The 14,420-nt window shown below is 38.7% G+C and overlaps 2 protein-coding genes across 2 annotated transcripts in view; both read left to right on the forward strand.

Moving 5' to 3' along the window:
- The window catches only part of LOC126717210 (uncharacterized), a 116,700-nt gene that overhangs the window by 13,891 nt on the left and 88,389 nt on the right, over positions 1-14,420 (forward strand). The window contains exon 2 of the mRNA XM_050418661.1: positions 12,539-13,985. Within this exon, the coding sequence (XP_050274618.1) occupies positions 12,599-13,985 (1,387 nt within the window). The 5' untranslated portion in view covers positions 12,539-12,598. The remainder of the gene's footprint in view (positions 1-12,538; positions 13,986-14,420) is intronic.
- Positions 688-3,010, forward strand: LOC126716471 (CBL-interacting serine/threonine-protein kinase 6-like). Its single transcript, XM_050417295.1, has 3 exons — positions 688-827; positions 1,330-1,630; positions 2,363-3,010. Exons 1-3 carry the CDS (start codon positions 688-690, stop codon positions 2,993-2,995), a joined length of 1,074 nt encoding a protein of 357 aa, XP_050273252.1. The 3' UTR covers positions 2,996-3,010.

Genomic DNA, 14,420 nt, shown 5'->3' on the forward strand with positions numbered 1-14,420 from the left:
TCCTAGGCTTTTCCTCCCAAGCCAATAGTGCGTCTTCAGCATTCATGTGCTTGGTGGCCCTGTAGAGTACTTCTGACATGGTCTTTAGGTCGTTCTTGTACAAGGAGAACAAAAACTTACCCTTCTGCAATCCATTCATGAAGGCTGCTACATGTATTTTGTCGTCAGCTTCATCAATCGAGATTGCTTCCTTATTGAAGCGGGTTATGTAGGATCTTAGCGTCTCGTCCTCTCGCTGCTTAATGCTCATCAAGCACGCCATGGACTTCTTACACCTATGTCCCCCGATGAAGTGTGCAGTAAACTGAGCGCTTAGCTCCTTGAAAGTGCTGATGGAGTTGGGCGACAGTCGGCTGAACCACACCCTTGCTGAGCCCTTCAGCGTGGTAGGGAAGGCCCTACACATGATTTCGTCTACTACTCCTTGAAGGTGCATCAAGGTCTTGAAGGTCTCTAAGTGATCCAGAGGGTCCTTGACTCCGTCGTAACTGTCTATTTGCGACATGCGAAACTTATGCTGTAGGGGGAAGGAATTGATGGAGGCGGTAAACGGTGAGTCGGTCTAGTTAACGAGATCATCAAGATCGTTGGACACTCGTCCCTTGAGGGCGTTCATCATAACCTTCATCTATTCCTTTATTACCTGCATCTCCTTAACGATGTGAGGCGGGGCCGTATCGGCGACAAATGGCCAGCTCACATCTTATCTATTCGGGGAATTGCTTCCCTCTGGTCCCTCCTGGTTCCTGTGATCAGCACTGGCACCTTTTTGATCTTCCTCTTGGTTTCTCATCCCTGCGTTCTTCTATCATAGTTGTTCCTCTAAGGTTTGGTTTTGTCTGGAGAGGCGCTCTATTGCCGCTATAAGGGTTAGAACCTGTCTCTCCAGGACAGTAGGTTGTGGCTTGTCTTTCTGAATGTTGTTAGTGATTGCCATCGAGCGTGTAAGTACCATGTAGCTCTTTGTCCGAGTAGCGTTTGTATGGCTTACAAATCGTAGTCATTTCACAGACGGCGCCAACTAATGATGCCGTAAATATCACTAGTGAGCTACACAATATTTGCACACTCATAATTATACCTACACAACAAACAAAGAAGACCTAACAGAGAGCACCAGTGTGGTACCGGCCAAATACCCTCCAAAGGTCAAGTTAGAACTATTCTCGCAACTCTAGAGTACTAGAAAAGGGTAAATTATGTGTACCTTGGCTAGTGAGGGTATTGGGGCTTTTATAGTAGTAAAGGGTTGGCCTTTTTTCTTGTTGTAGAAGTCTTTTCTTTATAGGAGTCTTTGTGAGCGTATTTTGCGGAATCCTTTCCTTGTAGAAGTCTAACACTGAGTGTGATGCACAAGATATTTCCTTATGTACCTATACGTGGAAGCCAAGGCAAGGTTATGTCGGAACCGTTAGCTTTGTGCATCCCCTTCAGGCTTGAGCAGTCAGGTTTCCAACGTCAACGAGTTGACCTTGTCGCCCTAAAGTTGATTCCCTGTTGTCACTTGCCAATGGACAAAAGTGAGGCTGACGGGTCTGATTGGAACGTCGCTTCAGGCCCTTCCATCAGTGAGTATTGCAATTTTATCCTTATCAGTAAAGTCAAGAACTCCATTGATGAATTTGATTTGGTAGAGTCAAGGGCTCTAGTTGAGAAAACACTACACCAATACTTGAGAGAATTTTTATTTGGTAATGTTCAAATAGGATTTACGAGTCAAGGACTTGTATTTAAAACTTCATGCATGGAGTTAGGAACTCCTCATAAAACCAAACCTTATTTGTTTTACCAAAAAAAAAATTCAAATTTGAAGAAGAGCGAGAGGAGAGATTTAGAGAAGAAAGGGACTGATAAAATCCCAACCTAATATTAATGCTGTGTGTTCCTCCTCTGCTTGTTGCTCTCTATCTATATTTGTGTTTTTTTTTTTTTTTTTTTTTTGGCGAAAAACACGTTTTGGTCCTTACATTTTCAGCCGATTTCCGTTTTAGTCCCTAAGTTTTTTTTTTACCGCTTTTAGTCCCTCTCCTGAAAAACGTTTCCATTTTAGTCCCTGCCGTTACATCAGAAACGGATATTGCAGACGTGGCAAACGGCAAAATCAAAAAATAATAAACTAATGTCCACGTGGCCTAAATTAATAATAAAAAATATTTTTTAATGCCACATCAGCATCTAAATTAAAAAAATTAAAAACTATCATAAAAAAAAATCCTTAAATAAAAAAATTAATTTATTAATTCTAACTAAATAAAACAAACTCTCATCAAAAAAAAAAAAATAAAAAACAAATTTAAAACTAAACCCAGCAAGAACAACAAAACCCAGCAAGAACATAAACTCAGCAAGAACATAAACCCAGCAATATCCTTTGAAGGTTGTGAGCAAAGAGAAAGTGATCCAAGTGGGTATGATGGAGCACATCAAGAGAGAAATCTCGGTGATGAAGATGGTACGGCATCCAAACATAGTCGAGCTCCACGAAGTTTTGGCGGGCAAATCCAAGATCTACTTTGCCATGGAACTCGTCCGTGGAGGCGAGCTGTTCTCGAAAATCGCTAAGGGTCGGCTTAAAGAAGACGTGGCGAGAGTCTATTTCCAACAACTCATCTCCGCCATCGATTTCTGTCACAGCCGCGGTGTCTACCACCGAGACCTCAAGCCTAAGAACTTGCTCTTAGACGAAGAAGGTAATTTGAAAGTCACTGATTTTGGTCTTAGCGCTTTCACTGATCATTTGAAGCAAGATGGGTTGCTACACACAACGTGTGGCACACCGGCTTATGTGGCGCCGGAGGTGATTGGAAAGAAAGGCTACGATGGTGCTACAGCTGATCTTTGGTCCTGTGGAGTTATCCTGTTTGTTCTTCTAGCTGGGTTTTTGCCATTTCAGGACAATAATCTTGTGGCCATGTATAATAAGATTTACAGAGGTGACTTCAAGTGTCCACCATGGTTTTCTTTGCTGGGTTTAGTTTGTTCTTGCTGGGTTTAGTTCTTTCTGGGTTTTGTTGTTCTTGCTGGGTTTAGTTTTAAATTTGTTTTTGATTTTTTTTTTTTTGATGAGAGTTTTTAATTTTTTTTATTTATTCAGAATTAATAAATTAATTTTTTTATTTAAGGATTTTTTTTTATGAGAGTTTTTAATTTTTTTTTTAATTTAGATGCTGATGTGGCATTAAAAAATATTTTTTATTATTAATTTAGGCCACGTGGACATTAGTTTATTATTTTTTGACTTTGCCGTTTGCCACGTCTGCAATATCCGTTTCTGTTGTAACGGCAGGGACTAAAATGGAAGCGTTTTTCAGGAGAGGGACTAAAAGCGGTAAAAAAAAAACTTAGGGACTAAAATGGAAATCGGCTGAAAATGTAGGGACCAAAATGTGTTTTTCGCCTTTTTTTTTTTTTTTCTCACTTTTTTGCTTGCTGAAGCCCCTTTAATTTATAGAAGAATTGAAAAACCGTTTTCCCTATTTTTTTTCTCTTAACTGATCAATTCATGGGCCAAAACTGCAAGGAAAGTGTGGTACTGCAGTAGCATTTTTTTGGGACCATTAACTTCTTTCACGTGTTCATGCCATCACCCACTTTCAGCTTTTCAATTTTTTTTAAATATTTTTTTATTGTTTTTGTTCCTGCCGTGGCAACCTTTTCAGCCTTTATCTCCTTCTTTTTCTCTCTTCTTCTTCTTTTTTTTTTTTTTTTTTTTTTTTGATAATGGCAAACTAGTTTTTGATAATAATGCACCCACCTTTCCTATAGCTCTTTATTTTTCTTATTTTAGTCATTACATATAGGTAATGGCAGACTAGTTTATAGGTAGTCTTTGATTTACTAGGTGTTGGACTCATGTGGTTTTTATTATTTTTATATGTGTCAACCCTTATTTCCAGGTGATGTACATTTGTTTTAATGTGTATTTTTTAGTTTCAACAGCTTCGTTATCAAATTGCTTTCCACTATCAAAGACAAGGACTTTACGGATCTCAAAGCGACAAACAATGCTTTTCCATATGAAGTTTCGGACGTTCTTCTCAATGATGGTGGCCAAAGGTTCTGCTTTAACCCATTTGGTGAAGTAATCGATTCCCATGACAAGGAACTTAAGCTACCAAATTGCCATAGGCAAGCGTCTTATGATGTCAAGTCCTCATTGGGCGAAGGGCCATAGGGCGTTTACCGGAGTGAGCTATTCCAATTGTTGCGTACAATGTTGCTGAAGCGTGGGCACTTGTCACACGCTTTTACATAAGATTGGGCATCCTTTTGCATGATGGGCTAGTAGTATCCTACTTGTACGAGCATGTGAACTAGTGAGCATGCCCCTGAGTGGTTCCCACATACTCCTTTGTGAACTTCTCTTATGACATAGTCAACTTTGTCGGGAACTAAGCATCTCAAATATGGGCTGGAGAAACCTCTTTTGTAAAGAATATCTCCTATCAACACGAAACATGACACTTGCACCTTCAACCTTTGGGAAGCGTTGTGGTCTTCAAGATGTGTTCCTTTTTTTGAGGTAGGAGATGATAGGAGTCGTCTAGTCAAACCCCGTCGAATTACCAACACATCTTTTTCCTCAATGGCAAGTGAATATTGGATGAAGGATACTACCTGACCGCTGATGGTCATATGTTCTGCGGATGTTGCCTTGGCCAAACAGTCAACCTGCTCATTTTCTTCCCTTGGGATCTACATGAGTTCCACTCCTGAAGCCCAAACCTATCCACTTCTTGACTAGGCATAGGTACTTCTTCATTTGTTCACCTTTGGCCTCATAGTCTTCATTGAAATGCCTAACGATGACCTAGAAATCATTTCTAATAATTATTGATGTTGCCTCTGTTGCTTTGGCTAGGTTATGGCCCGTTAGTAGAGCTTCATATTTGGCCTCATTATTGGTTGTTGGGAATTGGAAGCAGACCGCACACTTTATTTGGTCCCCTTCTAGAGATTGTAGGAGCACTATAATTCCTTTGGCATGTTGATTAGACGAATCGTCCATTTGGACCATCCATTGGGCTACCCCTGGCCTTTGTCCTCCTTTGCTGTGAACTCTGCAATGAAGTTGGCCAATGCTTAGGCCTTAATTGCAATCCTTTGGCAGTACTATATGTTGAACTCACTCAGTTCTATCGCCTACAATACCAATTATCTTGCTGCCTCTGGATTGTTCATTGTCTTTCGTAGAGGTTTGTCCTTTTGGACTACTATGGTGTGTGCTTGGAAATATGGCATAAGCTTATGGGCAGCTGTAATTAGAGCAAAAGCCAACTTTTCCATAGGAGGATACCTCTCTTCTACCCCTTTAAGTGCTCAGCTAGTGTAGAACACAGGAAATTGCACTTAATCCTCTTCTCGGATGAAAGCTGAGCTGATGGCGATGGGGGATACGACCAAGTAAAGGGAGAGTTCTTCATCAGGCTTAGACGGACTGAGTAGCAGTAGGGACGCAAGATATGCCTTTAAATCCTCGAATGCTTTTAGGCATTCGTTGGTCCATTCAAAGGACATCTTTAATGCCTTGAAGAATGACAAACACTTATTTATCACTCAAGAGACAAACTTTTTGAGGCCTATAACCCTTCTGTTCAAACTCTGCACCTCCTTGATGCTCTTTTTAGGCACCATCTTTAGTATGGCTTGAATTTTTTTGAGGTTAGCTTCGATGCCCTATTAAGACATCATGAAGTCAAGAAAATTTTCCCGATGACACCCCAAACACACACTTGCTGGGATTAAGCTTCCTATTGTAGAGACGAAGGGTTTCAAACGTCTACCAAAGGTCATCCAGGTGTTGTTCTTGCCTTTTACTTTTCACTAACATGGCATCTACATATACTTCCACGTTCCGCTTGATCCACTAGATAAATATCTTGTTCACAAGTCTTTAATACGTCGCTCTTGCATTCTTCAAGCCAAACGACATAACCTTACAGAAAAAAGCCCTTGGCTTATGAAAAATGAAGTCTTCTCTTGATTAGATTTGTCTAACTTGATCTAATTGTAACTAACAGAAGCATCCATATAGCTCAACATCTGGTGCCTAGTCATCAAGTCCACGAGGAGATCAAATCGCAAGAGTGGGTAGCTATCCTCCAAGCAAAAACGTCCAAGTTATTCTTCAAGAAGAGTGTGAGCTCCATGCGTATCAAAGGGCTGCCTGTGTTCAGATACAGGTAATCTGGTCTGGGTGGTCGCCATCTGGTTCCCGCGTGCCTCCCCCATCCCATACTCTGTTAGGAATTTTACTAGGCAAGTGGTAAGTAGAGGTGGCTACTTTCCAAGCATTAAGTGTAGGTCGCCCAATGATGGCATTGTTTGTTGAAGAAAATTCGACGACCAAGAAGGTGATTTCCTTGGTGATTTGCTGAGGATAGGTGCCAATGGTCACTGGCAAGGCGATGGATCCGACAGGGAACACTTTGGTACCACCAAACCTCATAAGTGGTGTGTCTGACAATAGAAGCCTTTCCTTGTTGATCCTTATTTGTTGGAAGGCAGGATAGTAGAGGATGTCAGTTGAGCTCCCATTGTCCACTAAGACCCGTCAGGCGTTGAAGTCAGCTGTTGACAAGTTGATGACCAGGGCATCATCATGAGGATGGTGGAGTCGTCTAATGTCTTCTTCAGTGAAGCTGATAGGTGGATCGCTAACCGTTGTTGGCTTGGGTAGATAATCGGTGGTTTGAATGCTCTGTACCATCCATAGGTAAGTTTTTCTTGCATTCGTCAAGGTACTAGACATCGTGCTTCCTCTTGCAATTATCCTTATTTCTCCAAGTGGGGCTCTTGGGCGCTCTTCTGCTTGTTGGTTGGGCTCTGGATCTCTAGGTGGGTTTTCTCTGGCTTTTTCTATCCCGATGAACCATTGTAGCTTTCCCTCCTTGATGAGGGCTTCAATCCACTGTTTCAATTTGTTGCACTCAAAGGCGTAATGTCCATGGTCCCGATGGAAACAACAATACTTGTTCCTTGGCCTTTTGTTTGGATCTCCTTTTAGCTTATCTAGCCATGTTAGTGTTGGGTCATCCCTTATCTGCATGAGAACTTGGTCAAGCGGAGTGTTTAATCGTGTGAAGTTGGCAATCCTACCAAGAGGAGGCCTTGACCTTCTCTCATCCTTTTTGTCTCGTTAAGGTTGACTTTCTTCCTCTGTTCAGACGAGGGTCATCATGCTTTTCCCTTTTCTTCGGTCTGCCCCTTCGTGCTATCATGGTGTCTTCAGCGTTCTTGTACTTTGTGGCTTGGTACAACTTGTCAGCCATTGTCTTCGGGACATTCTTGTAGATGGAAAAAAGAAATTCCTTGGACTAGTGTCCATTGGTGAAAGTTGTGACCAAGACTTTGTCGTCAGCTTCGTCAATCAAAAGGGCCTTTTTATTGATTTGAGTTACAAATGACCTCAAGCTCTCATCGTCCCGTTGTTTGATATTTAGCAGGCTCACTGAGGATCTTTTATATCCCTATCCGCTAATGAAATGCATGACGAAATGTCCACTTAATTCCTTGAAAGTTGAGATAGTATTGGAGGTTGCTCCCTTGAGAGAATTGGGGAATGCTCTACACATGATTTCATTTAGGACCCTTTGTAGATGCATTAGGGTCTTGAATGATTCTAGATAGTTGAGTGGATCCCTCGATCAATCGTAGGTCTCTACCTACAACATCTGAAACTTAGCTCGAAGGGGCAAAAGGTGACTTGCGCTGTGAAGGGTGAATTGGTTCGGTGGAGTGGCTCATCTAGGTTGGTGGACACTAACCCTCTTATGGTGTTCATCATCATATCTATCTTCTCTTTCATCATTTGCATGTCCTGTGACATACGTACCGCACTGCTCTCTAGTTCAGATGGGCGATTAGTGTCCTTCTGTCGATCTAGCCTGTTGGCAACATTACTTTCTTCTTAATCTTCCTTTTCCTGCCAATCCCCCATCAAGAGGTGGCTATCATTGTGCTCATCATTGTCCCATTCGTCATGTTGGTCATTGGGATGTCATTCATCCCTTTGGTTTAATTTCTGTTCCAACTCCTAATTGTGTTGGGTGAGCCATTTGATTGCCGCAGCGAGGGTTTCACTTGCCTTTCCATGACGTTGGAGGGGCTTCCAGTCTCCTGGTTGATGGTAGCCATTGATTGCGTCTGGACCATGCAACTTTTTCTTTTAGAAGCGATGATACAACTAATCACTTGTTTCCCATAGACGATGCCAACTGATGATGCACAAAATCGTTAGTGAGCTGATCGTCCACACATGCACCAATTAGGGTACTTGAAGAACAAAAGAACTAAGAACCTATAGGAAGCACCAGTAGGGTGCTGGCCAAAGGCCCTCCAAAAGTTAAGTCAGTGATAGGAAAACCTCTAAGAACTTGATAGTGTGAGAGCTAGAGATTTTCACGTACCTTGAAGAAGAGGAGGTATGGTGCTTATATAGTCGTGTAGAGCTGAGCAAGATCCCTTTGAACATAGGAGCTTCACTTGTAGAGAAGATTTGGAGTAATGGCTCTAGGATCTTAGGGCTTTCCTTCCCATATAGGGAAGAGGTGCACATGTAGTGGGGTCTTTGAATGTGATGTGCAAGTTATTCCACGTTGGGACTCATGAGTGGAGAATATGTAAAGGCATGTGAGACCCAGCATACCCAACCATCAGTACGGTCCTTCATTTGTCGGTATGTGAGTGGAGGTTTCGGTGTGAGGCAATCGTCAAGCACATACATGAGCTATCCAACAGGTTTTCAAGGAGGGTGGGACATTGACACATTGGGACTTTAAGAATTTTAAATGAGGAAGGACCTCTTGACTTGTCCATGAATGGTTGGTCCACTGGTGTGGGCATTTATCCTAACGAGTCAACGGCAAGGTGATCCAACCAACGGGCCAAGGTGTCCACTAAGACTTTCTTAGATCAAAATACCCCTATCAAACACGATGATAAATAATAATTATCATAAAGCAGACATTTTAAGTTAAAATTCTTTCTTGCTCATCGAATTTTAAGTTAAAATTGGATGAGCAAGAAACAAACCCTCTTCCGTTAAGGTCTAGTTAAAAACCTTTTCCTACTCTACTTTCCTTCGTTTCTCTTGTAGTCTAAATTAACTTTCGTAGCAACTTTTGTGTTGTCACTCGTCACCTTTTTTTTTTTTTTAGAACACTAAGTATTTTTGACACACACACACAAGAGAGGAGAAAGTCTTAAAGAAACTCTCATTTTGGTTTTACTTTGCTCCACTTCTCAAAAAAAAGAAGAAGAAGAAGAGTAGTTTGATACTTTTTACTTTATGGTATTAAGTTTCGTTGCAGTCATCCTCCTAGTTTGGATTTTCTTAGCTTGATTCGATTCTCAAAAAGGAAAAAAAAATTCCGACTTTTTACCTTAATTTTCGTTGCAGTTTTTTGTGTTAGTATCCTATCGTTTTAGTTTTACCTTCCTCCAATTCTACCAAAAAAATAAAAATAAAGGTAAAGTATTTTCAGCTTCTCACTGGTGCGTTTGGCTCCAGCTTAAAAAGCCAACTTATTTTACTATTCAGCTTATTTTTGTTACTATTTATGGGCTCTATTGCACTTTTTGGTACTATTCATGGGTCCCACTGTACTATTTCAGCTAACTTTTATTTTTATCTACAGTAATTTTAACAAAAAATTTTCAATTTCAGCAAAATAAGTGGATCCCTAACAAATTATAGCGACCATCCTTATTCTGCCAAGTCAAGGGAGTAGAAGAGAAACCTGCTAAAATTGTAGTGTGAAGGAGAGAGGTACTTCCTTTTAGTTTGTCCTTGCTTGTTTTTCCTTGCTTATTGATCATTTCATTCCTCAATTTGATTTTTTGTTGCAGTTTTTTTTTCCGATTTACTTTTATTTATTTATTTATTTTTCATTTTAGTTTCCTCTACTTATCAAGACTTGTAACAAAGGGAAAAGAAAAAGGTATCATCAACTATTCAGTTTATTGATTCTCATTAGCAAAGTGAGTGTCTGTGTGGAAAACAAGCTGCTCAGGAATAGTTTGATATCCTAAGGAGAGAGGTACCTTCTTTTTTTCTTTTTTCTCATTCGTCCTTTGACATCGTTCTTGCTTTATTGTGGTTGTAGTTTTTTTTTTTTTTTTTGGCTGAGTAATTGTGATTCTAATGATTGTTCCTAAGTTGGAACTTAATTATGGTTGTAATAGCTGCCCTTAAAAAAAAAAAAAAAAAAAAAAAAAAAAAAAAGTTGCCAAAATGCAAAACTTATCCTCTAAGTTTCACAATTTTTCATTTCAGTCCTTTAAGTTTGGATTTTGTCATTTCAGTCCTTTAGGTTTTATTCATTCTCAATTAAGTCTTCCGTTAATATGCTAATAGTTTTTGCCGTTAACTTACCAAAACCGCATCGTTTTAGACCTTAATTAATATTTTTATTTATTTCTTAATCTTATGAAAAACGTTAATTTAAAAAAAAAAAAAAAAAAAAATCTTACAACTTACAAGAGCATTTATGATATAGACTATTTAATAGCTATTAAAACCTCAAAACATAAACAACCTTTATCGAAAGAAAAGTGGATTTCCGGTAAAATAGTCAGTCACATGGGACTTCTTGTTCACTACCCTGATAACCCGACCCAAAACTTTCGATACAAACTATATAGAGATCATGATGACGATGACGAATAGTTGAACAGTTGCAGTTGGCATGTATGTTATATATCAAAGATTTCGGTGCTGTAATCTTCTCTCTCTCTCTTTCTCCCTTAGCAATCTCTTAGGGCTTGCTTGGTTAAAAAAAATGGTCACTCATCACTCAATTTTCGTCACTCATCACTTAAAATACCCCAACTCCCTACACCCCACTCGTTTGACACCATCACTCAATATTTTTCAATTGTTTGTAGGCCCCATACCTATCACTTGGTGCAGCTTTTACCTTCTTCTTTTTTTCTTTTTTTCCTTCAACCCCTAATACCCAATCTCATTGAACCCAGTTGAAAAAAAAAAAAAAAAAAAAAAAAAAAACCCACCAAACCCAGTGAGAAAAAAAAAAAGTCAAAAGTTGCGGCTGACTTAACTAATGGGTCCCTCAATGTATGTTTAATAACAGAAATGCCATTGAAAATAGAGTTATGGAAACTGAAAACACATAAAATGTGTTTTCAGTTTCCATAACTCATCACTCAAAAATCAAAGAATTGAGTGATGGAAACAATGATCCAAAACTCATCCAAACAAATGCTCACTTTCTTTCCCCTCTTTCTCATTCTTGGTTTCTCAGATGGCTGGGGTTTCAGTTTTGCTTTCTATTTTTATATTTTTATTTTTAATTAACGTTTTTCTAAAGATTAGGAAATAAATATAAAAAAATTATTAAATATTAATTTAGGTCCAAAACCATGCCGTTTTGGTATATTAACGGCATAAACTAAAGGCATATTAATGGAGGTCTTAATTGGAAAGATATGAAACTTAGAGGACCGAAATGACAAAACTCAAATTTAAAATATTGAATATTAAAATAGGTCCAAAACCATGCCGTTTTGGTATATTAACGGCATAAACTAAAGGCATATTAATGGAGGTCTTAATTGGAAAGATATGAAACTTAGAGGACCGAAATGACAAAACTCAAATTTAAAATATTGAAATGAAAAATTGTGAAACTTAGAGAGTAAATTTTACATTTTAACCAAAAAAGATAAAAGAGTAAATGAGGAAAGAAAGTTTGGAAGCAAGAATAGAGATTGTTTTTTCTTGAGACATATAGAAAGGAATGAATGATTTTGAAAATCTTGCAAATTCCCCATCAAACATCATTTCATGGAAAAAAGATGAACTTCTGTGCTATTTTTCTTTTTTTTTTTTTTTTTTTGGAGAGAGAGAATATTGAGGATTAAAACTCTAGTTCTCCCATGAGACAGGTAGCTCTATTGAATAATAAAATTGTTTCATTTTCCACATCAAAACATAAACATTACTTTTTTTCCCCTTGTAATGAAACTAGTGAGAAATTGATCAAAGTAGATGCCTACTGCCTACCATCAATAATTCATTTCTATTTGCACTCCCACCTTATCACAACTTGTCGCATTAGTACTAATAAAACCAAAAAAAAAAAAAAAAAGGACAAGGTTGCAGCATTTCCTGCATAATGGTGATGTGTCAAGCTATTAAATAGATACCTGTCTAAAAATTTCTCTTTAAGTATATTGAGATTTGTGTAATGTGGCAAGTTATTTAAGTTGGTTTCATTTTTACTCTATTAGACCTGATCTCCACCATTGATCTACTTTAAAACAAAATAAATACAATGATTTATGTTGCAAATCCTTGCCCAAAAAAATTCCTAAAAAAAAAAAAAAAAAAATCAAACATCATTTTATTTTATTTTCAATTAACATCATTTTATTTAATTTTAGATTAACTTGGTTTAATTGTCTCTTAAAAAATTTAATTTTGTCAGGTTTCAGCTTCCCTAGCCCACGTGAAGACAGTAGAAGACTAAAATTATCTTTCATTAATATTGGGCCTTTCTTTGCCTCTACTCTCAAGATTGCAGCCCAACCCAAGAAGCACAAAAATAAAAAAACACAGACCAATCAGAAGCACAAAATGGAGGTTCTTACGGAGACCGTTAAAGTGATCGTTGAAAAAGTTGTGGGCTACGCAATTGGAGCAGTAGCACGTCAGATGGGTTATCTGATTCACTTCAAAAGAAATGTTGACAAACTCAGGAACGAAGTTGTTGATCTCGAAGATGATAGAAAGAGTGTGGAACGAAAGGTTGAAGCTGCTGAAGACAATTTAGAAGAAATTGAACATAAAGTCCTGACGTGGCTGAAACGTGTTGAAACGGTCACTGAAGAGGCACAAGAATTCTTTAAAGAGGAAGGCCAAGCAAAGTTGAAGTGTTTCAACGGACGCTGTTTAAATTTGAAGGCCCGTTATCAGCTTGGCAAAAGAGCACACGAGATGGGATTGGCCGTCATGGAAATCAAGGACAAGGGCACGTTCCAGACTGTTGGCCATCGTGTCCCTATACAAGGAGGTACTACAATTTCTACTAAAGGTTATGAGGACTTTGAATCAAGAAAGTCAACTTTGAATGGAATTATGAGGGCTCTGAGAGATGATTCTATCCGTGCCATTGGCGTCTATGGGATGGGCGGCGTCGGCAAAACCATGCTTGTTGGAAAAATTGCTACACAAGCCAAAGAAGACGTTTTATTTGAAAGGATTGTTAAAGTAGTTGTATCCCAAATACCTGACTTGGAAAAGATTCAGAAAGACATTGCGACAGAATTGGGTCTGAGTTTTCAAGATGAGACCGATTCTCAAAAAGCAGATTTGCTACGTGAGCGGCTGAAGAAAGAGAAGATCCTTTTAATTATAGATGATATTTGGAACAAGATTGACTTGGAGTCTCGTGGCATTTCTTTTGGGGATGATAAAAAAGGAAGCAAACTATTGCTAACGTCTAGATCTGAAGATGTATTAGGCGAGTATACGGATCCTCAAGAGATATTCCAAGTTGAAGCTTTATCAAACAATGAAGCTAAATTCTTGTTTGTAAAGATAGCGGGCAATTTTGCTGAAACCTTGGATTTTCAATCTACCATGGTTGAGGTTGTCAAAGAATGTGCAAGCTTACCGATTGCCATTACAACAGTTGCAAATGCATTGAAAAATCAAAAGAACCCAAATGTCTGGAAGGATGCCTTGCGACAATTAAAAAGGGCAAATCCAACACAGATCGAAAAGATGCATGAGAAGGTATACTCAAGTATAAAGTTGAGTTACGATTTTTTAAATAAGGAAGCGCGGTCTTTATTCCTGTTCTGCAGTATATTTGAAGAAGAAAAGGTCATACGTATAGATAGCTTGTGGAGATATTTGGTGGGTTTGGACTTCTTTGAAGATGTTTATACAATGGAAGAAGTGAGAAATAGGGTCCACACATTGGTCAATGGTCTAAAAGATTCTTCCTTGTTGTTGGAAGGTAATAGAAGGGTTACATTTAAAATGCATGACGTCATTCGTGATGTTGCCATTTATATTGCCGACAAAGAAAAAAAAATGTTAACCATAAGAAGTTTAGAAGGTCCGGAAAAATGGTTAAATATTAAAAAATGGAAAGATTCTTTTGGAATCGCACTTTTTTATGTTAACCTTAATGGCCTGTTTGGATGGAAGGGTGAAGGAGGGGAAGTGGAGGGGAATAGAGTAGTGTTGGCTAAAAATGAGCTATTTTTGAGAAAAATCTTCTCTACTCTACTCTACTCTCCTTCCCTCCCCCTCAATCCAAACGGACCATAAGGAGCTTCCTGAAAGATTCGGATGTCCAAAAATTAAGTTCATTTTTTTGGGTAATACTAAAAAATATATTTCACCAATTCCTAATAACGTTTTTGAAGGAATGAAAGAGCTTAGAGTT

Source organism: Quercus robur, chromosome 3 (genome assembly GCF_932294415.1).
Source record: "Quercus robur chromosome 3, dhQueRobu3.1, whole genome shotgun sequence".
NCBI lineage: Eukaryota > Viridiplantae > Streptophyta > Magnoliopsida > Fagales > Fagaceae > Quercus > Quercus robur.

Coding starts and splice junctions, on each gene's coding strand:
- LOC126716471 (XM_050417295.1), top strand. CDS start 688: ATGGCCAGCTCACATCTTATCTATTCGGGGAATTGCTTCCCTCTGGTC. Junction 828..1,329: donor ATCATAGTTGTTCCTCTAAG/GTTTGGTTTTGT, acceptor CTTTCCTTGTAG/AAGTCTAACACTGAGTGTGA. Junction 1,631..2,362: donor CCATTGATGAATTTGATTTG/GTAGAGTCAAGG, acceptor ACATAAACCCAG/CAATATCCTTTGAAGGTTGT.